General features: G+C 36.1%; 1 protein-coding gene across 5 annotated transcripts in view; it reads left to right on the top strand.

Moving 5' to 3' along the window:
* mRNA-cap (RNA guanylyltransferase and 5'-phosphatase mRNA capping enzyme) overlaps nt 1–23,481 on the top strand; it is a 450,753-nt gene extending 427,272 nt beyond the window's left edge. For all 5 annotated transcript variants that reach the window (XM_090411578.1, XM_090411577.1, XM_090411573.1 and 2 more), the window contains one exon: nt 22,758–23,481. In XM_090411578.1, coding sequence (XP_090267704.1) covers nt 22,758–22,936 — 179 coding nt within the window. In that variant the 3' untranslated portion in view covers nt 22,937–23,481. The remainder of the gene's footprint in view (nt 1–22,757) is intronic.
* The last annotated feature ends 3,867 nt before the right edge of the window (nt 23,482–27,348 follow it).

Here is a 27,348-nt window from a genome sequence, read left to right as displayed (position 1 = left end):
AACAGCTCAATAAATTCAGTTTCATTCTTCTTATGCAATTTCATAGCTACCCAATCAATGTTCAGATAATTAAAGTCCCTCATTAATGCTGCTCTTTTCACTCCCATCGTATTTATTTGGTGATGCATTTCTTCGTCACTAGCAACCAATCCACCAGGTCTGTAGCAATACCCCACTATGTATTTAATCTTGTTAGACTCCACCTCACACCAGATGGCTTCAGACTTACTGCCACATGAAAAACTGTTACTAGTATTGCAGCCAAAGGTCTTAACTCTAACTGTATTCAAGTCATCTGATATCATTAGTAGCATGCCCCCTCCTATCCTGTCTATTCTTCCTAAAAAAATACTGCACCCTTTGCATTCAATACCAGTTAGTATGTCTCACTAATGCCTATATTATGAGGTCCCAATATATTAACCAAGGCAACAAACTCTACTCCTTCATTTCTGATACTTCTAGCATTCGTGTACAGATTATAATAAATTACCTGCTTGCTGCTTTGTATTTGGTACACTTATCTGTGTGACACAGTTTGACAACTTGCAGAGATCTGCAAGTTTGTGTAATGTTTGTATCAAGCATGTGTAATGCAGAAATCATTACACATGCTTGATATGTCTGAACTGGAACAACACAGAATTGTTCTCTCTTCATAATCATTTCCGTAATAATAACCATAGTTATCTAACATTGTCGCTCTTACACACAGATTCTCACAATTCCTTCCATCAGAATTTAGTTTCCCTGACTCTGTGTTAGGTCTTATATCAGTTAATAATTTTTCAAGACCTGATGCCACATTACATTCAACTGTAGGCTGTCCCTCTTATACAAATCCAATCTTCCCTCAAACTCACTCCACACATCCAAAAACTTGCATCCATTCCTCTACATATCCAATGCATTAAATCATTTGCCATCATAGCCCTTCTCCTTAATTCATTTTTATCATATTGAGGTAATATACTTACTATTTTCACTTTCTTACTCTTAACTCTCGCCTCTTCCAACAACCTTTTCATGTCGTTAGTTAAGTCATTAGTACCTACTACAATTACAATCTCATTTACTTATTTTTTCTGTTTTGAATTGCTTGTGTTATATTTTTAATTTTTGCTCCAGGAAAACTTGATGTCATAACATGCTCATCAATAGCGTGTTTTATGATAGTGTCATCATACCAAATAACATCCTTCTTTTATAATCAACTTTACTTACCAAGTTTTTGTTATTATGCACTAACTTACCTGATTCCATGCTTGGTTTTCCATTTTACTGCCGAACTTCTTTTTACCATATTTACCCAAATATAACTCGCCCTTGCATATATCCTGCACCCCTGATTTTACTTTATGAAAAAGAAATTAAAAAGTTTAAAACTTTAAGAAATAGTGAATGTTGTTATATCAGTTTCAGATATTTTGATTTTTTAACTTTAATTTTGGGGGAAAAAGTGTGAGTTATATTCAACTAAATACAGTATTGTTTCTATGTTCTGCTAAATGGAGCTTGAATTTCTGTAGTTCCCTCATCATCTGTCTTTAATCTGCTTTAGCCTAACAATCTCAGAAGTTAAATTATTTTCAATATCCTCTTCCATGTTGTTTATAATGCTTTCACAAGGTCACATCTATACTACACACAGATCTGATCATCTAGATTCCATGAGGATGAAGTGGGTGAGAGTATCCAAAGGCAAATGACAAAGATTGTGTGGCAGATCTGTGAGCTGGAAAAACTAGCTGATAGGCAAAAAAAAAAAAGAGGACGTTTGATAGAAGCATATGTTATTAAAGGGGGATTTTGTAAGATTGACACTGAAGACTTTTCAGTACATGGTAGGAAGGGATTGAACAAGGGATCACTTCTAGAAATTATAAAAGTATGGTTAGCAGGGTGTTAGGATCAGGTTTTTGCTTGAACAGTTATGAATGGTGGATTACCAGAGGTGACTTTGAGTGCTTTGTCAATGAATGAGTTCAAAGAGAGGTGTGATAAGTATTGTTATTGTATGGATATTGGGTGTCCATGATGAGTCTTCTGACTTCATGAAGATGCTATATAATTATAACGAAACTTAAATTTGATGTGGTGTGACTTCTATTATTGTGTGCTTTTGAAAGTACTTGCAAATTTTATAAGAGAAAGGCAAGGCAAATCTTTCACAGGTGCCCTTGGCCAATTTGAAAAATTCGATTTAAAGAGATATGTAAAGCCAGGATGTTTCTTATAATTTATTACTGTAATGAATGTTTGCTGGCTATACTGGTATCCTTTCAAGCAGCAAACCCTCTCTCCCAGACTTTTGACAGTAGCACTAATTCTAGGTAATTTGAAGAGATTTCTTTGCCAAACAATGGCTCTTAATCCTTTATTAATGAGGACAGCAGGTTCCTGTTTTAATAATATACCTGAAATACTCTAATTCAGTTATTCAGAGTCAATATCTAAATCTAATATTCTTTAATAGCTAGATGCAAGTGATGATAAACATTGACCATAGAAACTTGTAGATTATGCATGCAGTGGAAACAAAATGACTGCATGTTAGCAAATAATTCAATCAGAGATAGATCATTAATCTTACTGGTCTTTTCATGTTGTGATTGATAATTATTTGTTAATCACAATATAAAGAAAGTGGAATGTTATTATTATTATTATTGTTGTTGTTCCGGGAAACTCCAAGGAGTCGACAAACTCATCGAGGGAGGCCCTAACATCATGTCTGAAACAACTATTCAACATTTGCACAGTATCTATCATATCTTGCCTTGAACTCATTCACGGTCGTAGCACCCACAACAGACTCTGGAAGCTTATTCCACTCATTCACCACTCTCCAAGTAAAAAACCTAGCTCTAACACCCTTGTCAACCACACTCTTGCCCAGCTTCCATGCATGACCCCTAGTCCTCCCATTACCAGTCATATTTTCAAAAATATCTTCTGGATCAATCTTATAAAAACCCTTCAGTAATTTGAATGTCTCAATCATATCACCCCTCCTTCGCCTATCGTCCAATTTCTGCAACCCACAAATCTTCAACCTATTCTCATAAGGTTCATTCCACAGACCTGCTATCATCTTGGTCACTCGTCTCTGGACCCTCTCCACTTCCTCCCCATCACGAAGAAATCCTGGTGCCCATAACTGGGCACAGAAGTCCAGATGGGTCTTATCAAGGCTCGATACAGAGGAACAACAACTTGTTTGTCTCTGCATGTTAAAGTATTTTTCAGAAGCCAAGTGATTTGGTGAGCTGTTTTAGTCACTTTTGCAATGTGCCCCCCTAAACTTCAACTCCCTATCCACCAGCACTCCCAAATCCCTGGCCTCATCAATCTCCTGGAGTATGGTTCCACCAATGCGATATACTGCTGCTATTCTTTTCAACCCAAAGTGCATAACCTTACACTTTGCCAATTAAACTGACATCCATTTTTCCTAGCCCAGTCCTCCAAACTATCCAAATCATCCTGTAAAATTTTGACATCCTGTGCACTCACAATTGCTCTACCCAACTTTGCATCATCAGCAAACAAGTGAACACTTCCTCTCAAATCCTTTCCAGTATCATTGATGAACAAATTGAAAAGCAGTGGTCCAAGAACAGAGCCCTGCAGCACTCCACTAGCCACAAGATGTCTTTTTGACTCCACTCCTGAATAAACCACTCTCTGGTATCTCTTCTTCAACCACCCTCCTATCCATCTCACCAAAATTATATCCATCCCCATCTGCTCCAGTTTACTGATTAGGGTTCCATGTGGTATCCTATCAAAGGCCTTGGCAAGGTCCAGTAGTATCACTGTAAACCCACTACTCCTATCCAGTTCAGCCGTCACTGTGTTATAAAACGTGAGCAAGTTACTGAGGCATGATCTACCCTTCACAAAACCATGTCCCCCATACAATATCCCATTTTCATCTATCCAATCCTGTATTCTTTTCTTGACTAATTTCTCTAAGACCTTGACAATGATTCCTGATATGCTAATCGGTCAGTAATTTACAACAGCATTCTTGGAACCACCTTTATGCAGTGGAACTATTTTCCACTCCTTCCACCCGCTCGGGACTAACCCAGACCCGAGACTCAAATTAAACAAAATGGTCAAGAGTACTGACAATTCTTTAGCTGCTTCTCGTACTACATGAGCTGGTATACCATCCAATCCCACAGATGTATTGACATTGAGGTTATGCAATAGACTACTCACCTCCTCTTCATTCATCACAATTCCCGTATAATCTACTGGTTTATTCGTTTCTGCAATGTCACCACCTGGATGATATATTCTTGCAAAGTGCTCACTCAGTAACTCAACTATCTCAACTGATTCAGTTACCTCCCTACCATCGGCATTCTTTAAAATCATTCTGCCATGTACATTTTTTCTTTTACTTGCTACATATCTAAAAAACTGTTTAGGATTCTCTTTAGCTTGCATGGCCAATGTTCTTTCATAATCCTTTTTTGCTTTTCTTACCACACTCGTCACCCTTCTGGCCTGCGCTTTATACCGTTCATGTGCCTGCCGGTCACCTTTCTCCTTAAATTCCCTCCATAGTTGTTTCTTTTTTTGCAGCTCAAGCTTAATGGTGTTATTCATCCATTTAACCCCTACTTGATTTATTATTCGGACTCTAGGTATATTCAGTCAGCCATTGCTTCATGCAAGCACTTCTTAACTACCTCCCATGCACTATCAACTTCTAGTCCTTGCAGTTGTACATGCCATGGCACTGAACCAATCAAACTCCTAAGCATGTCATACTTTCCAGCCCGATAATTCCACATGTACCCTGTCTTAATTGAAAATTCTACACCTTTAGCCCCCTTCTAAGTCAAGACCCTATGATCACTCTCACCGATTGGTGGCAATGTGGTCATATTTGTTACAGCCAAATCCTCAGATGTAATTACTAGGTCAAGCACTCTCTGACTACTAGTATTTTCCATTACATGCTGTCGCAGATAGTTATCCCTTAATAACCGCATAAAATCCATTTCCATCCTCCCGTGTGTCCTCTCCTCACTCCAATCAATGCGACCAAAGTTGAAATCTCCCATAATAATCACCCTCCTTCCACTCATTTCTTCTATTTGCTTGTGCATACTGTCACCACCATCTTTTCCATCACCTGGTCTATAGCAGCACCCAATTGTATATTTAATTCTGCTAGCCACAATCTCACACCAAATAGCCTCAAATGTGCTCTTTTCTCTACCCTGCAATTCAACTTCTATTCTCCTTGGCTGTAGCTCATCAGCTATCATCAACAATACTCCTCCCCCCATTTTATTCTCTCTGTCATTCCTGAACACACTATACCCATCACATTCAATTCCACTAGCTATCTCATCTACAGTCAGCCATGTTTCACTAATACCAATAACCTGTGGTCTGGAAGTGCCAACCATGGCCAAAAACTCTTCCTTCTTGTTCCTAATACTCCTAGTATTAGTGTACATGAATTTAAGACCCCCATTAGCCCCAACCTTACCTTGATGCCTTATATTAACTATCCCACTCTGGTTTGTTGTCCTTATTTGCTCTAGCATATTATATTCATTCTTACATTCAACTGCCTCCCTAAGGACTGTATATCTACTCCTACCCCTTAACAAATCTAGTTTCCCTGAATTTGCACATCCACTACATTCAGCAATACTTTCTCAAGTCTTCTTACACCATAACCATTCAAATGCAAGCTATCCATCTTATATAGATCCTTTCGCCCATCAAACTCACTCCACACGTCCACAAATTGCACACCACTCATCATACATAACCCACGCATAAAGTCATTTGCAATTATGGGCCTCCTTTTAAACATTTCACTGTCATACCGTGGCAAAAGACTAATCATTCTAACTCTCTCACTCTTTTCTTTTGCTACCTCAAACAATTCATTCAGGTCTTCTATCATTTCCATTTTATCTCCTTTGAAATCATTCGTACCTGCCACAACAATCATTTCTTTCACCCTTTCCTTTTGCTCTCTAATAGACTCGGTTACATCCTTTATGGTCGCACCAGGTTGGTACGATTTTGTCAAATCCTCTACTAACACACCTCGTACTAACAAGTCTCCATACAGCACTCTATCCTTCATTTTGTTCATGTTCACATTCATACGTCTATTTTTCCTGTCATACCTTTTATTATTGGTTGGTTCATTCAGTCGACTTTTGTTCATGCATTCTAGCTGCTGTTTTGCCCTTTCTATCACACCATTCAACAACGCAATCTCACTCAATGCATCTATCTCATCTTTTTATTCTCTGAGAAACCATTAATACTATCATTCACACTTTCTACATTCACACTCTCATAATTCTCATGTACAACCTTGCCGTTTCATGTCATTTCGCTATTTTCTTCATTCTGAAGTTTGACAAAAATATCACACTCATGATCCGAAATACACTTCAATTCCTCATTCTCCCTACATTTTCTACACACATTCAATCCTTTATTATCATCTATCCACACTCCGACCGCAAAGCGTACATTTCACAGCTAGTACACTGACTCATTTCTTTTATACTGCCGGTCTTTGATAAAGATGGCGAACCATCATTACTGGCAGCCATTTTCCTTCGTACAGGTGCCATAATTATTTGCAACGTGTTTTATCAAATAATAAGTTATAACACACCAAAAACACACAAACAGACGCACTAAAATAATCAAGGCAAACAAAACTATGCAATATTAAGTAATTTTATCAACGATAACTGAAAATAATACTTATCTTATCAGGAGCTTGCACGAACACTACACACTACGATATAACCTCGAATCCACGGAGTACAAAAATTCATTGCAGAGGGCCTACAAATTTTTTTTCCCTTGCAAGAACTGAACCAGTGATTTTCTTACGAGACTGCTGCAGTAGTATACAATCAAAACCTACTCATACAAGCTGTTGATTCTGTGCTGAATCTTTCTTTCATCCCAACCAAAAAATGTGGGCATTATCGTTACTTTAAACTATAGAGCATTATGCATTTTGACAGACGATGATAAAAAGATGTGGTGTGACTTCTATTAAGAGAGAGAGAGAGAGAGAGAACATGACCTATTATAATATAAGGAATTCATCCATAATGATTATCTAAGAAAGTGTTTATCAGTTATGTACAGAAAAGCCACCACCATGAAACACAGACACAAATACTTCCTACCATACCACATATGGTAGGGAGATGAGATCCCTTTTATTCATTTGCATCATTTTTCTGCTAAAAGGACAAAACATTATACTTGCAAACAAGTCCAGAATCTATGGAGTTTTTAAGATCCTTAAAAGATGCTAATTACTTTCAGAAATGTATCTAAAATAGGCCTTACATAGGCCATACCAAATGAATCTGTTAAGGGAACATAGTAGCAATGTGGTTCTTAAGAGAGACGGAAAATGTCTAGCTGTTTTGCATCAGCCAACCATTTCATGGATGGGCCTATGGCCACAATGCCTTATTTCGAAGAGAACTCCTTGGCTTATCCTTTAAGAGAACATAATTCTGCACAATGTGTAGGAATTTCATCATTTCTTGCAGTCCTACCAAACATAAGGAGTAGTGCAAGAGATAACTGAGAATATGAAATATGCCATATAAACAGAAGTTGTTCCATTATCAGTGCTTTATTATACTGTATTTCTATGTGTTAATTTTTCCTTGCATTTAATATTACTTTGATAAATCTACGTAGAGGAATTTTCATCCTTCAGTAGCTTTCTTGATGACAAGAACTAAACTTCATTTCTCCAATTCCAATGCTGTATTTTCACTAAATAATTTTTATGAGGTATGCTTCTGAATTATTAAATGTACATTAATAAATTTCATTTTAGGACTAACTCTTAGTATATACATAAAAAAAAAAGTAATGGATAAAAATGGCTAATTTTAAAATATTAATGTTTGGTCTTGTTTTTAGTGCAAAATTTTCTCAAATCAGGGTGACCTAACTCTTTACACAGTACTGGCCTCGTTGGCCAAGTGAATTGCATGCTCACTTTACAGCAGATTGTGGATTCAAGTCTTACTGTGGCATGAACATTCGTGAATATCACAGTAGTATGCCTGAAGTGGTTTGTAAAGATCCCTTGCTTGGTACGAGGGTGGTCGGAAAAGTTCTCGGCCATGACTATAGATGACAACACTATCGGCAAGAGATTTTTTTTTTCTAAGTTGGTACATCTGTCATAATCTATCAAGTAGTTTGTTCTATACAGCTGTCTGAAGCAAAAGTGTTGTCTTTATCCCTTGAAATGGATAAAATTGAGTATTGTGTAGTTATAAAATTCTTTGTAAAAGAAGGTTTAATGCCAAAAGAAATTCATTCGAAGTTCATAAAAGTTTATGGGCACTCTTCTATTTCATTTTCAACAATTAAGAAATGGGCTGTCGAGTTTAAATGTGGCCGTACCAGCCTTGAAGATGATCCACATGAAGGACATCCAAAAAGTATAACAATACCAGAAATCATTCATCAAGTGCATGATATGGTATTGGATGACCGGTGAGTCAAAGTGCGTGAAATTGCTCAGACTATAGGCATTTCAAAAGAACGTGTAGGATATATTTTGCATGAAGAATTGCATATGAAAAAGCTTTGCACAGGATGGGTGCCGTCGTGCTTGCTCACAGCAGATCAAAAACGCACTCACATGAAAATCTCTTAACAGTGCTTGGAGCGTTTTAACAAGAATAAAACTGATTTTGTACTTTGATTTATTACTGTGGATGAGACTTGGATTCACCATTACACATCAGAATTCAAACAGCAGTGAAAACAGTGGGAAGTTGTTCAGCACCAAAGAAGACAAAGTCGGTTCCATCAGCAGGAAAGGTCATCACATCAGTGTTTTGGGATGCTGAAGGCATTTTGTTTATTAATTATCTTGAAAAGGATAAAACAATAACCAGAAAATATTATTATGATCTTTTAACCAGACTACTCGAAAAAATTCGTGAGAAAAGACCCGGTTTATAGAAGAAAAAATCATCTTTCATCAGGACAATGCACCTGTCCACAAAAGTGTTTTGGCAATAGGAAAATTAAGGGATCTGCACTATGAATTGTTGGAACATCCACCCTATTCCCCAGATTTGGCTCCCTCTGACTTCTAACTCTTCCTCACTAGTCAGCATTTTTATTCAAATCAAGAGGTGATTGCAGCTGTAGAGGGATAATTTGCAGATCTTACTGAGAACCACTACAGGAACGGGATAATGCTGCTGGAGCATCACTGAAATAAATGTGTTAGTCTTAAGGGAGATTATGTTGAAAAATAAAAATAATTTTGAAATTATAAATTTGTTTTTTCATTGTTAGGCCAAGAACTTTTCAGACCACCCTCGTACTATTCTAAAGCAAGGTTATTGGATTACCTGATTCCACCCGTTATACTAATATAGTACAGATTTATAGCCATTCTTCACAAGCTTCCTTAGCTCATTATTATTACGGACAACTCAAAGAATTCCTTAGGCATCGAGGTAAGCCCTAAGCATCATGTCAAGAACTATCCAACATTTTCGCAGTATCTATCATACTTTGCTTTGAACTCATTCACCACTCTCCAAGCAAAAAACACCTAGGTCTAACAACCCTTGCTGACTACACTTTTAATCAGTTTCCATGGATGGCTACTGGTTATCTCACAACCAGACCTGTTCTGAAAAATTTCCTCTGAATTACACTTGTAAAAACCCCTCAGTAATTGTATTTCTCAATCATATCACCCCTTTTCTGCCTATCAACCAGTTTCTGTAACCCACAAATCTTCAACCTGTTCTCTTAAGATTCATTCTGTAGACCTGCTACCATCTTGGCCACTTGTGTCTGGATCCTCTCCTCCTCATCACCAAGAAACTCTGCCACCCAGATCTGCACGCAGTAGTCAAGATGGGATCTTAGTAATGCTCGATAAAGAGAAACAATAACGTACATGTCTCTGCTCGTCAAAGTATTCTTCAGTAACCAAGTGATCTGATGAGCGGCTTTAGCGGTTATGCTCACCATAAACTTTAACTGCCTATTCACTAACACTCCCAAGTCTCTGGCTTCATCAATTTCTTGCAGTATAGTTCCACCATCGTGGTATACAGCTGGTAATCTTTTCATCCCAAATTACATAACCTTACTATAATAAATTTAGTTTAATCCTTTATTCAAGTGTAAGCAAACAAAGTTTTCACCTGAAAATATCTTCAAGACTGAGGTAAGGTGGTGCAACACCAGGCAACTCAGAGCAAAGGTGGACCAAGTTCTCATCACTCCTTGTCTCAGTATCTCCCATAATGCAAAGCACATCTCCTTGCGGACATGTATACTGCTATGCATTAAGGGAAGGGCCACTACTCAGACCGGTTTCGACCTTTATTGAGGTCTCATCGGTGAGAGGCAGACCCAAACGTGGAGATACTAAAGACAGAAGCAATAGGAGAGGTCATATTTACCTATACAAGTTGCCAACAGGTGTACTACCTTATTATTGAATTACTCTGGATTTAGAACTTCCAACATAACTTCCAATATAACCTTACACTTTGCCACATTAAACTGATATCCATTCTTCTTTGCCCAGTCTGCTAATTTATCCAAATACTGCAAAATTTCGACATCATCTATATTAACTATTACTCTACCCAAGTTAACATCAGTAAATCACTGAACAGTTCCTCTCAAATCCTTTCCTATATCACTAATATACAAATTAAACAGTAGCGGTCTTAGAACAGAACCCTGAGGTATGCAACTAGTCACAGGCCTTCTTTTGGAATCTACTCTTGAATAAACTATCTAATACCTCTCCATTAAACACCCTCCTATCCATCTCACCAACCCTATATTCATTCCCATGTGCTGCAGTTTACTGATTAGAATTTCATGTGGTATCCTGTCAAAGGCCTGTGCAGAGTCCAGCCATATCACTCTAAACCCATTACCTTTATCCAACTCAGCTGTCACTGTATTATAAAAGTGAGGAAGTTACTGAGACTTCACAAAATCATGCTGCCCTCTCCATACAGTATCCTATTTCCATCTACCCATTCCTTGATCAACCGATCAACAACTACTAATATGTTGATCGGTTGGTAATTTGTTACATCAGTCTTGGAGCTTCCTTTATGCAATGGAGCTATTTTCCCCTCTTTCCATGCCCTCCGAACTAATTCGGAGCTAAGACTTAGATTAAACAAAATGGTCAAAGGCACTGAGTATTCCCTCTTCGCTTCATGTAAAACTCAAGCTGCTATACCATTTAATCTCACAGCTGTATTCACATTAAGGGTCTGTAATATGCTATGCACCTCCATTTCATTTTCCTCAGTTCCTGTATAAGCCTTTGGTTCTCTCATTCCTGCAATATCACCAACTGGATGATATACTCTTGCAAAGTGTTCACTTAGTAATTCTACTATTTTGACTAATTCAGTTACCTCCCTACCATAAGCATTCCTTAAAATCATTCTGCCATATACATTCTTTCTTTTATGTGCAGCATATCGAAAGAACTGTTTGGGATTCTCTTTATCCTACGTTACTTCCTTTCATAATCTGCAGTTGCCTTTCTTGTGACATTAGTTATCTTTCTGGCCTGTGCATGCAGGTCACCTTTCTCCTTGAATTCCCTCCACAATTGTTTCTTTTTTTGTAGCTCCAGATTAATGATGATGATATTCATCCATTTAACTCCCATTTGATTTATTCTACTGAACTCTAGATATACAGTCTGCCATTACCTCCTTCAAACACCCTTTACCACTTCCCATGCACTATTAACATCCTGCTCTTGTAGTTTTTACATTCCATAACACCGATTCAAGCTATCTCCTAAGCTTGCTATACTTACTAGCCCTGTAAATAAACATCTACCCTGTCTTAACTGAAAATTCTACACATTTTGGCACTTCCCAGGTCAAGACCATATGATCACCCTCACCAATTGGTGGCAACATGGTCATATTCGTTACAGACAAATGCTCAGATGTAATTCCTAGATTGAGCACTCTTGAACCCCTAGTATATTCCATTATATGCTGTCGCAAGTAATTATCCCTTAGTAACTGCATAAAATCCATTTCCTTCGTACCGGCATCCGGAGAGTTCATCAAAAAGCCAATTCATCGAACGACAATTCGTCGCAAATGCAATTCATCAAAAAAACAGTTCACCGAAAATTTTCAAAAATGTTATGAGAAAATTGATCCATTTAGAACAAAACCTAAACCGTGAATAAGGAGATTACAATCTACTTTCATAGGGAAAAATTATAGAACAATATGGTTCTTATAGTCTTTCTTCTTCAATAACTGTTTCATGTCTGTTCATGGGACTGATTTGACTGTTTCCAGAAGAAAAGCCCAGCCGTATCTATATTATGCCTGCTAATTTACCTTTAGCAGAACAGGACTGATAAAAAGTATGCGTAAATGGGATCCAACTACCCAGTTCTTTCTAACTAAACAGCTTCGTTTTTACCAATTGAGCTATGCGGGCTTTATTATTATTGTTGTTGCTAGTAGTAATATGTGATTTCAATACGGCAATTATTATGGGACGAATTTTACTCAGATTCGCTATTTGAAACTTTCACAAGAAAATGCCGAACCGATCCAGTTTGCAGTTCAGCTATATTCGGGGCTACAAAGAAATAATGTGTCCAAATTATGTACTTTATTACAAAAACTCTCTGACTTAAATGACTTAGTAGAAGTTGTTGATACAAGAAGTTGTCTGCATGGTTCAGTTTTTGTTCTAAATGGATTACTTTTACCATAACATTATCAAAAATTTTAAATTTTCTGTGAATTGTTTTTTGATGAATTTTCCTGTAACCTTCGTACCATGTGTCCTCTCCTCCTTCAAATCTATGTTCCCTAGTTGAACTAATGACTTGTCCTCCACTCAAATATACAGTATACAAAATTCAAAATATACTGCACCCAACTGTATATTTTGTTCTGCTGGCCCCAATCTCACACCAGATAGCTTCAAATGTGGTATTTTTTTTTTTTACTGGATTGCAGTTGAACTACTACTCTTTTTGGTTGCAGTTTTCGGCTATCATCAGTAACACTCCTCCCTGAATTCTTTTCTCTCTGTCCTCCCTGAACACACTATATCCTTCACATTTTATCCTACTAACTACATCATCTTCTGTTAGCCGTGTCACACTAATGCCAATAACCTATAGCTAAGATGAGCCAACTAATGCCAAAAATTCCTCCTCCTTGTTCTGAATGCTCCTGGCATTAGTGTACATCAAGTACAAATGCTGCTTAAGCCCACCACTATCCTGATGCTTTATACTAACTATCTCATTGTGTTTTGTTACCATGTACTAACTTTTACACATTCTTACACTCAACTGCATCACTGATATCCACATATTTACTCAACAACTTACCCCCTCCCCCTCAAAAGCTGTAGTTTCCCCGATTCTGCACAACTACTTTCACTTCTTCAACAATACTTTTTCCAGTCTCCAAACACCAAATCTGTTCAGATTCGAACCATTCTTCTTGTATAAGTCCTTTTGCCTGTCACTCACTCCACACATCCCTGCATAACCTACACATCGTGTCATTTGCCATTTTAGCCACCCTCCTCAGCTCTACTCTGTCATACCACGTCAACACACTCACTATCTTAACTCTCTCACTCTTTTCTTTTGCTATTTCTAGTAATACTTGAAATCAATCGTTTTCCAGCCACTATGATCATTTCTTTCACCCTACCCTTTTGTGCTGTAATAGCCTCACTAACATCATTAATTTTTGCACCAGGAAAGCATGATTTTGTCAAACTCTCAACGAACAAACGCACAACAGAATACATTCCTGAAATGTATTCTGTTGTGCAGAATACATTTCAGGTGTCAAAGAAAACTGAAACCAGTTTTCTTTGACATACAAAAAGCATATAGCACAGTTTATATATATGGTATATTAAAAGAGTTCTGTAATCTATATCTCAGGGACATTTTCTTGTTTTTATTTTTTTTTTTAAAAAGCTGTCTTAAATGACTCCTTGCCATTAAACCCAATCATTGAATAATTTCTTTTTCAGTAGGCAATGCTTTCTGTATGTTGATGACTTCACAATTTTCTGTCATTCTTGTAATAAGACAACTTCAACAAGCAACATCATATCTCTTCATGGGTTTTTAGTAGTGGATTTAGGTTTGCAGCAGGAGAAAGTTTCTTTGAACACTTTTGCCAAAAACACAACCTTCACCTGGAGTTATGGAACAAACTATTATCTCAGCATAAACAAAAACCAAGTTCTTGAGGCTTATTTTTGACAAAAATCTTATGTTTCTTGCAACATTCAACAACGATCGTGTAAGAGAAAAATGCAAGAGAGCATTGAATATCTCTCACACTCTGTCCACTACAGAATGGGGATGCTGATCAGTGTTCCTTGCTTTGCCTTTAACGTACACTTATTCACTGAAAGTTTGATTACAGATCACAAGTCTATGCTTCTTCAAGGGAGATACCTGCAATGGTTGGATCCTATCCACATCAGGGTGTGGATAGGATCCAACCTCTTATACGTAACGTACTCTATTACTTCACTGGAAGTGAAAGCGGGGCCAGTCATTTCCATGTAAACATCTGTCACTTAAATATGCCCTGAAAATCGAATCTTGGACTAAGCATCCTGTGTATTTAGATTGGGGAAAATATTATACATGCATATTATGCAAGCTGTTGGCATGAATGTTGTCAATATTACCTACACTGAACTTGACACTATTCCACTGTGAAGTAACTATACTGCTGAGCTTCATGTTATTTAGCTTGCAGTTTTAAGAAACCACAAGCTGCATGCTGTCCAACTTGTACCCATGAAAGGAAACTGCTATCAAAAACATAAGATTTATACAGACTAATTGAATTATTTACAGACTATTTCCTCTCCTGTGTACCATGCACATCTAGTGCTTCATGATTTTCAAAAAGTATTGTATAAAATGAAGAGAACCTCCCCGCTTAATTTTAATGTTTATTTGTGTTAGATTTCCAGCCAGTTTGGAATCAAGGGAAATGAGATGTCAGCTGCTAGGCCAGCTCAGACTTTCTCTATGCTACTGTTTGTCAGTGCCCTATACAAATTACAGACAGTTAATCAGTTACAGTCACCCTGACAGGAAGTGCTAACAAACAAATTACACGAGAATAAGCCTGAAATTAAGCATTAGCATTTTAATCTACATAGAAATAGAAGAAAGGCATCACAATCATCTTACACATTCTTATTTATTGAGGATTGGTGATCCACCTACATGCAAACAGTGTTACACTACACTTGTCTTATTCTTTGTCATGTTCTAGTAAATATAATTTATATATAAATATAGTATTGATTTTTTAAAATTTGTTTTCTTGTACATAAGATATTATTTACTTAGCTACTTGTTTTTTAAATTACTTTTGTACTGCTGTAATAACATTAATTATGGCAGTATGACTTTGCTGTCTTTTTGTCAATAAACCTCAAACCAACCAACTGATCAACTCACAACAAATTTGCCTTCATTTTCATTCATTCTTTCCTTTGAAGCAGTCTTCCCTGTTTTATTTTTCCTAAATTGTACAACTTTTCAAAAGTGAAGAGGAAACGTTAACTTCCTCTTCACTTTTCTGCTCATCCATAATAAGAATGTACTGTAGGTTGAACAGGGCGCATATGTGCAATGTGTGCGACTCACACAGCCACCAGGATTGTAAAGGTGCCAAAGATTTGGTATGATATTTTAAATGAAATGAATTTTGTCAGCAAAATATTGCAGTCTTCATCTATGAATCTCCAACTTGCTTTATATGCATTGAATGATCTAAATCAATTTTTAAATGATTATAGGTCTGATGAAACTTTCAAAGAAATTGTAGAAAGCTCAAAATTAATTGCAGCAAAATTTGACACAGAATCTGTATTTTGTAGTAGACCACTAAGGCAACGTAAAAAGACAACACAATTTGATTATGAACATGAAAATGAAAATATAGTAGATCCTAAAATTTCATTCAAAGTAATTTTTTTTTCTCTGCATAATAGATCAAACATTACAATCTTTGCAGGAAAGATTTACTCTATTAAAAGAACATATGAATTCATTTCAGTTTTTGTATTTGTTAAGTACTTCACAAAATAAAGAATATTTATTATCTGGTTGTAAAAAGTTACGACAAAAATTAACACATGAGAATCATTCAGACATTGATGCAGGCGATTTATGCGAAGAAATTTTAAACTGTCAACTATTTATTTCTAATTTTAAAAACTATACATATCAGATAATTCAGTATATTTATTCAAACAACTTAATCACACTTTATCCAAACTTTCCAATTGCTCTTTGATTCCTTTGTTATTACTGGTATCTGTAGCATCTGCGGAACAGTCCTTTTCTAAACTTAAAATTATTAAAAACTACTTGCGCTCCACAATGGTACAAGATTTACTTTCAAATCTTGCCATTATATCAATAGAGTCAGATATTTTGGATCAACTTGATATACATGATATTATTCGAAAATTTTCATTAATGAAAACTAGAAAAACTCAATTCACAAAGTGATTTTTCTTTCTGTTTAAATATTTATTTAACTGTTTCTTTACCCAATAATGTTTAATATGTTCCTATTTTATATACTTGTAAGTTACTATTATTTATTTACTTTATTTTTTTCCAAATTATTTTTGTCATTTATGTACCCTTCTTCTATGTTTATTGTTTTTAATACTTTTTTTTTTTTTTTTTTTTTTGTAATTTCTGCTTTTAGTTCAATAAACTTATAATTAATATATTTCATTTCGTATTTCATTTTAACCCACTGATATGTTTTTATAAAGTGATTTTTTATTGGGGGGAGAGGTATAAGGGTGCCAACTAAAGGTTTGCACACAGGCACTGGACACTAGAGTATACAGAGGATTTGAAATTGGAAGTGATCACCATTTAGTCTTGAGCAGGATAATATATTTCATACTGAAAACAAGAACATGTAAGAAAGTTTTAAAGTGAATAAAAGTTGAGCAGCTGTCAGATATAAACTGTAGATTAAATAAAATATACAAATATTATTCAAGAAAAATGAAAGAGTTTGAGAACAGGAACCAAACCTTGGAGAGTCAGTGGAAAATCCTGAAGAAAACATTGATTGATTCAGCCAGAGAGGCATGTGGTGAGGTTGTCTGCAAGGATAGAAAAATCAGAATACCATGTGGACACAGGCAGTTAAAGAGGCAGTGTTCTCTAAGAGCACAAGCTTGTGCTCTTAGAGAACACAGAGACAAATGTAAGAAAGCTAAACACTGTGTAAAACTAGCTAAACAAAAGTCATGGGAATTAGTAATGAAAAAGATATCCTTGATGTATGGAGTAATTACTTTGAAAAATTGCTAAATGAAACAAGCTGTGATGATAGCACAGTAGTAAAAAATACTCAACAGACATGCAATCAGGAATACATATCCACCTTTGTTATTTATTATCTATATAGATCACATTATGAAGGAAAGTGGTATTAAACCTGATATCAGAATTGGAGATGTTAATGTCTGCTTTTACTCTGTGCAGATGATGTTATACTTCTAAATAGATTTGGTATGAAGGAAGCATTGAAAATATCAACTGCATTCTGAATGGAGAACCAATAGAACAAGTAAAACATTTCAGCTACTTAGGTATGATTTTTAGTGAAAATGGTAAATTAAATATGGAAATAGTAAAGAGAATTTAACCTATGGATCTGAAAGCAGGGTTAGAAATAAAACACTTGACCTAAGGCTAGAGACCACAGATATGAGAGTCCTGAGAAAGATTAGGTAAACAGATAACATCAGTGGCAATGTCATATTAAAAACGAGAATATTAGAAAAAAACTTAATATTGTTAGCAGAGGTAATCTCAGGTGGTATGGTCACTTAAACAGAATGGGAAAGGAAATATTAGCAAAACAAGTGTTCTTTGCCAGGTTGGCAGAAAAAAAACCCAGAGGAAGACCAAGATATAGGTGGGTTGATACAGTAAAAAGTGCTTTAGAAGATAGAATATAAAATCTGATAATATTGAAGTTTTGACAGGTAACAGATTGATTTGTAGAAAAATTGTAGGTAGGAAGTTAGTAATCGTGTAAGCTTTTCATGCAGTAATATGATATCCTGTACACCCCTTGAGGGTACATAGTAGGAATTTGATGATGAAGTTGAATGATATCTCATGAATATATATGATTACCATAAAATTTTACACATCATCTCATTTGCTCTGGTGCAAAACGACACAAAGCTGAGAGTGGCTGTGTGAATAGCATAGTTATAGTTACCAAGAAGATGATGAGAGAGATGATGATTATCGCATATTCTAGTGGGTAAATGGACAGTTCATGAAAGATCATTATTGATGGAAAATGTCTCAACTTCTCTTCCAGCTTCATCATTTGAAATGGAGAAGAGGCAATTTAACTTGTAAATATTTAAAGTCCCTAAGGAAGATTATCTGACTGTCTGGTTATTTTGACTGTAGATAATCAATCTATTTTAAAAGACAAATTATATTTGTCTTTGAAATTTGATTGTAAAAAAAAATTTGATAAAGTTCAGAGTGGTTATGAAAAGTAGTAGAGAGATAGCAACTGAATGGGATAAGGAAATTTTGAACTTTCACTCATTGCACAGAGAGGATTCAAGATTTGTAATTGTCAAATCTGACAGACTGTCAGATTTGACAATTACAAATATACATGTTCCATCCTTAAGGCAGAAGAAATCATGCAGAATGTAGTTTGGAAAGTTCAGATGGACAGTTATCTTCAAGGATGCCAGCTAAGCTAAAAAATTGTTACGTGATAGTTATGTGTTTGATTAACATTTCTGTAGGATAATGTGTCACTGTTTGCACAAATCTTTGTCTATCTCCACATTCCAGGAATGTGTGGTATAGAATAATTGGTCATAATTTGCATGAATCTTTGTTTATACACATTCCACGAATGCAAACCCTTGTGTAAATTATTATTATTATTACCACAGGCTACTCCAGGAGTCCTTAGACTCATCGAGGGAGGCCCTAAACATCGTGTTCACGCAGCTGTTCAACATTCTCACAGTATCTATCATACCTTGCCTTGAACTCGCTCACTGTCATAGCACCCACAACAGACTCTGGCAGCTTATTCCACTCATTTACCACTCTAAAAGTAAAGAACCCAGCTCTTGCCCAGCTTCAATGGGTGTCCCCTAGTTCTCCCACCACCAGTCCTGATCTCAAAAATATCATCTGAATTAATCCTATAGAATCCTTTTAGCAATTTGAATGTCTCAATCATGTCTCCCCTTTTCCGCCTATCAACTAGTTTCTGCAACCCACAAATCTTCAACCTGTTCTCATATGGTTCATTCCATAGACTTGCTATCATCTTAGTCACTCGCCTCTGGATCCTCTCAACCTCCTCCCCATCAAGAAGGAACCGAGGTGACCAAATCTGGGCACAGTAGTCGAGATGAGGTCTTATCAGGGCTCGGTACAGAGGTACAATAACTTGTTTTTCTCTGCTCGTCAAGGTATTTTTCAACAACCAAGTGAGTTGATGAGCTGATTTAGCTACTTTCGCAATGTGCCCCCTAAACTTCATCTCCCTATCCACCAACACTCCCAAGTCCCTGGCCTCATCAATCTCTTGGAGTACAGTTCCACCAATGTGGTATACTTCTGCTAATCTTTTCACTCCGAAATGCATAACCTTACATTTTGTCACATTAAATTGACATCCATTCTCCTTAGTCGAGAACTCTATTCTAGCTAAGTCATCTTGCAAGACTTTGACATCTTCTGCATTCACTATCGCCCTACCCAACTTTGCATCATCAGCGAACAAATGAACTGTCCCACTTAGACCCTTCCCTATATCGTTAATGAACAGATTAAACAGCAGTGGTCCAAGAACAGAACCCTGTGGCACACCACTAGTCACAGGCCGTTTTTTGGACTCTACTCCTGAATAAACTACTCTTTGATATCTCTCCATCAACCACCCAGCAATCCATCTCACCAACCCTTTATCCATTCCCATATGTTGTAGTTTACGGATTAGAATTCCATGTGGTATCCTGTCAAACGCCTTTGCCAGGTCCAGCAGTATCACTGTAAACCCATTTCCCTTATCCAGTTCAGCCGTCACCTTGTTATAAAACTTGAGCAAGTTACTGAGGCATGATCTACCCTTCACAAAGCCATGCTGTCCTCTGTACAGTATCTCATTTTCATCAATCCATTCCTGTATTTTTCCCTTGACTACTTTCTCCAAGACCTTGACAACGACTCCTGATATGCTGATCGGTCGGTAATTTGCAACCATAGTCTTGGATCCTCCTTTATGTAGTGAAACTATTTTCCCCTCTTTCCACGCTTTCGGGACTAAGCCAGACCTGAGACTCAGATTAAACAACATGGTGAAGGGCACTGATAATTCATTAGCCGCTTCATGCAAGACCCGTGCTGGTATACCATCCAATCCCACAGATGTATTCACATTAAGGTTCTGTAATAGACTATTCACCTCCACTTCATTCATCACAATTCCCATATAAACTAATGGTTCCTTCATTTTTTCAACGTCACCACCTGGATGATATACTTTTGCAAAGTGCGCGCTCAGTAACTCCACTATATCGACTGGTTCAGTGAACTCTTTACCATCGTCATTCCTTAAAATCATTTTGCCATGTACAGTTTTTTTCTTGTTTGCAGCATATTGAAAGAACTGTTTGGGATTCTCTTTTGCTTGCATAGCTAGTTTCCTTTCATAATTGGCTTTTGCTGTTTTTACCACACTCGTTACCCTTCTGGCCTGTACTTTATACCGTTCGTGTGCCTGCAGGTCACCCCTTTCTTTAAATTCCCTCCATAGTTGTTTCTTTTTTTGCAACTCAAGCTTAATGGTGTTATTCATCCATTTAACCCCTCCTTGTTTCACTATTCGGACCTTAGGTATACAATCAGCCATAACCTCCTGTAAATGCTCTTTGATCACTTCCCATGCTCTATCGACATCCAGCCCTTGCAGTTGTACATGCCATGGCACTGATCCAAGCAATCTCCTAAGCTTGTCATACTTGCCAGCACGGTAATTCCACATATACCCTGTCTTAATCACAAATTTCACACCTTTAGCCACCTCCCAGGTCAAGACCTTATGATCACTCTCACCAATAGGTGGCAACATGGTCATATTCATTACAGTCAAATTCTCAGATACTATTACCAGGTCAAGCACTCTCACACCCCTAGTATTTTCAATTACATGCTGTTTCAGATAGTTATCCCTTAATAATTGAATAAAATCCATTTCCTTCCTCACATGTGTCCTCTCCTCCTTCCAATCAATGTTACCAAAGTTGAAATCCCCCATAATAATTATCCTCCTTCCACTCATTTCATCAATTTGTTTATGCATACCATCTCCACCATCTATTCCATCACCTGGTCTATAGCAGCACCCAACTGTATATTTTATTCTGCCAGTATCAATCTCACACCAAATAGCCTCAAATGAGCTCCTTTCACTATCCTGCAATACTTCAATTCTCCTTGGCTGCAGTTCATCAGCTATCATCAATAACACCCCTCCCCCAATTTTATTCTCTCTGTCCCTCCTAAACATACTATAACCTACACATTCTATCCCACTAACTATATCATCTTCTGTCAGCCATGTTTCACTAATGCCAATAACCTGTGGCCAGGAAGAGCCAATCAAGGCCAAAAATTCTTCCTTCTTGTTCCTAATACTCCTGGCATTAGTATACACTATCTGGAATAATTTATCTGAAATAAATCATGATGATTTATTCCAGATAATGACTTAATATGATTATTTTTTTTTAAGATAGTTATTTTTACACCTGTTTGGTAGTTGTCAGAGATCTGTTATAGAGAACAGCATTTAATGTGAAAGATTCTGTTAACTATATAGCTGTGGCTAAGAATAAGTAGTAAAAGTATGGAAAACTGAACTGCCTTTCTGCAACATTCTGAATCATCCCTTATAGTGAGAAACATGGGGACAGCTTTAAGAAACTTTATTTGAAATAGCATTTATAACATGTTTGTTTACAAATGAATACATTCAGGGACAATTTTGTTTCCAAAATTGTCCCTGAATGTATTCATTTGTAATGGATTTTCCATTTTATTGTGTTTTATTTTTTTAAAATAAAATAAAATAAGGGGATATTAAATCCCACATTGTTTTAATACCGAATAAGAAATCAAAGATTGGTATCAGAGAGTTTCATGCCGAATATAGTATAATAAACTATAAAAGTATCAGTGATTACTAGCGTGAGCTAATGCAAGTAGTCCCAGTACGTAGTACAAACGCCGGCAACTCGCAGCAAAGGCGGGTAAATTTCTGATCGCTATTCTTTGTATTTTCCATAATGTAAAAACACATTTCCTAGGAAATGTATGCTGTTATTACATTATGGTGGGAGGTCACTACCCAATACTTTTACACTACTTGCCGATACTTTTATAGTTTATTATACTATATTCAGCATGAAACTCTCTGATACCAATCTTTGATTTTTTTTATTTGGTATTAAAACAATGTGGAATTTAATATTCCCTTATTTTATTTTATATTTATATCGCCAAAATGAAGCCTATTGGCTCTTTATATTTAAGTTTTATTTTTTTATTTTAATAGCGGTATGCAACAGTATCATGCATCCAGTGACAAAGGAGAAATTGCTGTACGTTATTCAGCATCACCGGTGGCAACCTCCAGAGCCCACGACTTCATCAAGAATACAGGCTGATCGTGCATCTTCTTCTCAAAGAGATCATAATCCTATGGTACCACCTAATAAGATGCTCAAAAGATAGCAGTTTTATAATGCATTTCTGCATGCCATTACATTTTGTCAAAATTCTTATGTACAGTTGTTGATTATAGAAAGCATTCATGCCCTGTAAATGTTTGTTTTTATCCAGAATTGATGATCTACTTTTCTTTGAAAGTAAAATTCAAGTTAGAATTTTATCTTTAGTTCTTAAAAAAAAATAATGCTCCTGTACATTAAGTTCATATATTTTAGGAACATTGTTGAATTCTGTACAGGTATTTATGTTGTATTGTTGCCATTACCACTACGACGTCGTCATCATCATCATCATAAAAATGAGTATTATTAATGTATTTTTATGAAGTTTTATGTGAAATTTTTATATATACATAAAAAAAATTATATAAGAAAAATAGCATAGTAATTTTGGATAAACATTTAAAACGAAAGCTTACTATAATAATACTAATAACAATATATAGAATTTTAATTCCAAAAGAAATTACCAGTTTGTTTTATATATATATAAAATAGAGCATTCTGGTTTACTGTTGAATAATCTCATCTTCATTGTATGTCACTGTGTGAGAGACTACAAAATAAATTTATTTCTTAAATAAATTGAGCAGATTTCCTTGTTATTTGAATCCTCACAAAATGAGCGAATTAAGGCACAGCAATTAATGTTATATACAATCTACTAAGCTCAAAGAGTGTCTTAACCTGAAGCTTTTTTTTTGGGGGGGGGGGGATGAGCAACATTTATATCATTTATAATGTCCAAATTTCCAATGTTTATTTTAAAAATGATATACATGTTTCGTGTTGTGTCATTTTTTTATAATCAGGAAAATGTACTATTTTTATTTTTTTCTCAAATGTATTCGTTTTAGCCATTATTGTAAACAAAGAGTGTTTTAACTAAAATTAAGCAGAATAAGTAGAATTTTTTCAGAAAATCTTGTATCACATGTTGGCTAAGGATTACATAATCCACAGAAATTTTTCAAGCCACTTCACACTTGCACAAGTAGGATGGTAGTCTCATATACGAGCACTGAAATTCATCTAAAGGCAATATCCATACCTACAGTGGGATTAAAATTTTACAACCTTCTGGTTGTAGAGTGGATATGCTATTCTATCCATTTGAATAACCAGGCTAGCAAAATAAGTGTCGAAGGTGAAAAACACTGACGACCCTCAAGAAATGAACTTTCAACTTAATTTTTCGAATTTCCCCTTCCATTCTTTTTATAATCCTTAGTGTATTAATCTTGATAATGTATTTTCATGTATTATGCTTTTGAAACAAGGCTCCTTCTGGTTTCCAGCAAACTGCTATTATATATACAGTAAAACCCTGTTTTTACATTCCTGCAATTTATGTTTTCCTGCCATTTACGTCATTTTCTGTTGTTCCCATCTTAAGACATATTCTCACGATGTATTGTTTTCCTGCCATTAACAACTTGACGTGGACATTATTTCCTGTGATTTGCGTTTTTTTTTCCTCAGTGGCAATACCGATTTTCGAATCGATTTCAGCAGAAATCTGCGCATTTCTGTTCTCAGGTGGTGTTGCTTTCGGCTGTAGTTTCATTTCTGCCATCACGGTGACTTGCGTGCATGCAGCAGTACTGTAGTGATGAGCGATACCATGATTTTTCAATCGAAGTACGAATTGATATTGCAGAATTTCTGCAACGTAATTTAGTGTGTGAAAGTTGCTTTGCAGTGGTGGATTATCCATGTTAGTAACATGGAGAAAAAAGACAGAAAATGTCTTTCGGTAGAGGAAAAGATGGCAATTCTGCAACGTGTAAATTGGCATGCTGGAACACTTGTGCATTTAGCATAAGATCTTGGACTCTTCGTGTCCACTATGAACACGATAATAAAAAAACAGGTCAAGCATTGAACTCAGTGCAAAGCAATCTGGTGCTAAGTCAAAAAAAAAAAAAAAAAAAAAAAATTGGCAATTAAAGATTTTTTTAAATAGATAAATGTAAGTACATTTTAAATTCATTTATTTTCAGGTATTAAATTTTGTAATCAAGTATGTAGACTCATATTAGCAGTAAGTCATCTTTTAGCCTTTTTTTAATGTTTTTTTACATTTCCTGCTATTTAGACTTTCCTGCTATTTGCACTTTTTTCCATCAGTCCCCTGAAAAGTGTAAAAAATGGGTTTTACTGTATGTAGTAAGATTTGGATTTTTTTTTTTTTTTTAATGGTATAAATTATTATCATTAGAGTAACCTCCATCAATCAGTCAGCAGACTCATGGCGATACCTCTAATGTCTGTCCTAATTAACCTGGAAACTATTTACCCTCCCAGCATTTGCAGTTGTGTTCCATTCACCCGCCACTCTCCCTTCAGGGGGAAAAAAAATGTACTCCTCTTCACCATATCTTTACACAACTTCCAGAAATAGCCTCTTGTTCTTACCATCTCTCCTTCCATTTTTTTTTATAATCCCTACTGTATTAATCTAATAAAATCTCTTCACTAACTTGGAGGTCTCTATTACCTTTTTTCTTCCTATCCACCAGATTCTGAAATGTACATTTCCTCAAACAGTCTTAATAACTAACATTCCGGAGTTCTGATGTTATTTTGGTCATTCATTTCTGGATTTTCTCTCTAGTGTTTTCACATCATAATGGAAACTGGGTGATCAAAATTGAACACAGTAGTCCATGTGTAGTCTGAGCAATGCTTTATACAAAAGCACCACCTCCTTACTCCTAAATACCAGTGTTGTTCTTCTTATAGCAGCAATAGTGTGTAATTTTTGTAACCCTTACAGTGTGCTCTCAGAACTTTAGCTCTCTCACAACCATCAGTCTAAGATACTGAATCTCATCCACTTCCTGAAGCACAGCTCCACCAATACAATACACAGTCTTATATTTCTGTATCCAACAGCATCTTGCATTTATTAATATTAAAACTACAGTCCCACTCATTGGTCCAAACTAAAAATATTTAAATCTTCCTGTAGAGAATTAACATCAGCAATGTTCCTGATAATTTTACCCAGCTTTGCATCATCAGCAAACATTTGAAAATCTGCAGTCAGACCTCATGAAATAATCATTAAAAAATAAGGTAAGCAGCAGAGACCCAAAAACAGAAATCCTGAGGCACTTAACTAGTCACCTTTCTTTCTGTGACACTGCTCCATCATACACAACTTTCTTATGCACCACAGTTTTGTTAAATTGTTGCTGTTTTGCTGGATTCAAGCTAGCATCCTCAGTGTAGAAACTCATCTGTCAACAAGGTCCTACAATCAACTAGTGAAAAGAATTCAATATTGTTACAGAAAAATTAGAAGAAAAGGCCTTGTGAACACCTTAGAACAATAGTCCTTTGAATTTCTCAGATTTTGGATAAACTGAAGTCATACTTTTTTAAGTTAAGTAAGGAAATCTGCATTGCTGATACTGATTCTATCTCTCAAATTTATAATGACAATTTAGGATTGTTATTTTCTTCTGTGCAACTGTTTGAAGGAATGTGCAAACTTTCTTCTCATCTGTCTGAGATAAGCTCTTTTCAAGCACATGACACTTCATGTACTTGTAGGTATGGTTGTCTATCAGATTACCCCTCAGGTCTAAGAGAGAGAGAGAAACAGTTTTGATTTGGTTTCATGCATAATCATTTAGATGTGTGTGTGGGGGGGGGGACAGTATGTTATTTTATATTATAGCTAGAGATTATAGCCAAAAGTGTAGTAATATATATATATATATATATATATATATATATATATATAGCTGAACTCAGTGGTAAGTGCTCTTTCATTGGAGCAGAAAAACCATAGCCCCATTATGTATTTTTTTAAGACATTACAAATGTATCTTGGCCCTGAGATCAAACATATCAACAGACATAAACTTAGTGAAGCCAGTCTGTTGGTGTAAGTGGAACTATGTTGAGGATTTTAGATTTTGAGTGTTCAACATGGAAACTGGCTGGAAGGTAGGATTCATTTTGTAGTGCCATCTACTGCTATATTTTACTCCCTCCATATAAAATAATCAATGCAGACAACAAATCACACAATTCAAGAATGTCAAGGATGGAAATCAATAAGATACCACTGAAAGAATTCAGTAAGACTCAATTTCTTGTAGTGGTAAGTTAGTGAAAAGAAAATAATATATTTATGGTAAAGCCACACCAGTGACGCACCCAGAGAGGGAGGGGCAAGGGGCTCGGGCACCCCCAAAGAAAAGGAAAAAACACTAGAAAAATTTCCAAAAATCTTTTCCTAATTAAAATTCATTTTTTTTATTTATGTTGTGTGCTACTTATGAATTAGCGATCACTGCAGATGCTCAGTTATAGGCCGTATGAGATGTGTAGTGTGTATTCGCAAAACGTCTACTCAACTCGCCCCCCCAAAAAAGTTAAATCCTGAGCGCTCGGTCCCCT

This window comes from Typopeltis vanoorti, chromosome 21 (assembly GCF_054136105.1).
Source record: "Typopeltis vanoorti isolate ZY-2024b chromosome 21, IOZ_Tvanoo_1.0, whole genome shotgun sequence".
Taxonomy (NCBI): domain Eukaryota; kingdom Metazoa; phylum Arthropoda; class Arachnida; order Uropygi; family Thelyphonidae; genus Typopeltis; species Typopeltis vanoorti.
Note: the sequence above shows the minus strand (reverse complement) of the source record. Positions and strands in the feature narration are given on the sequence as shown.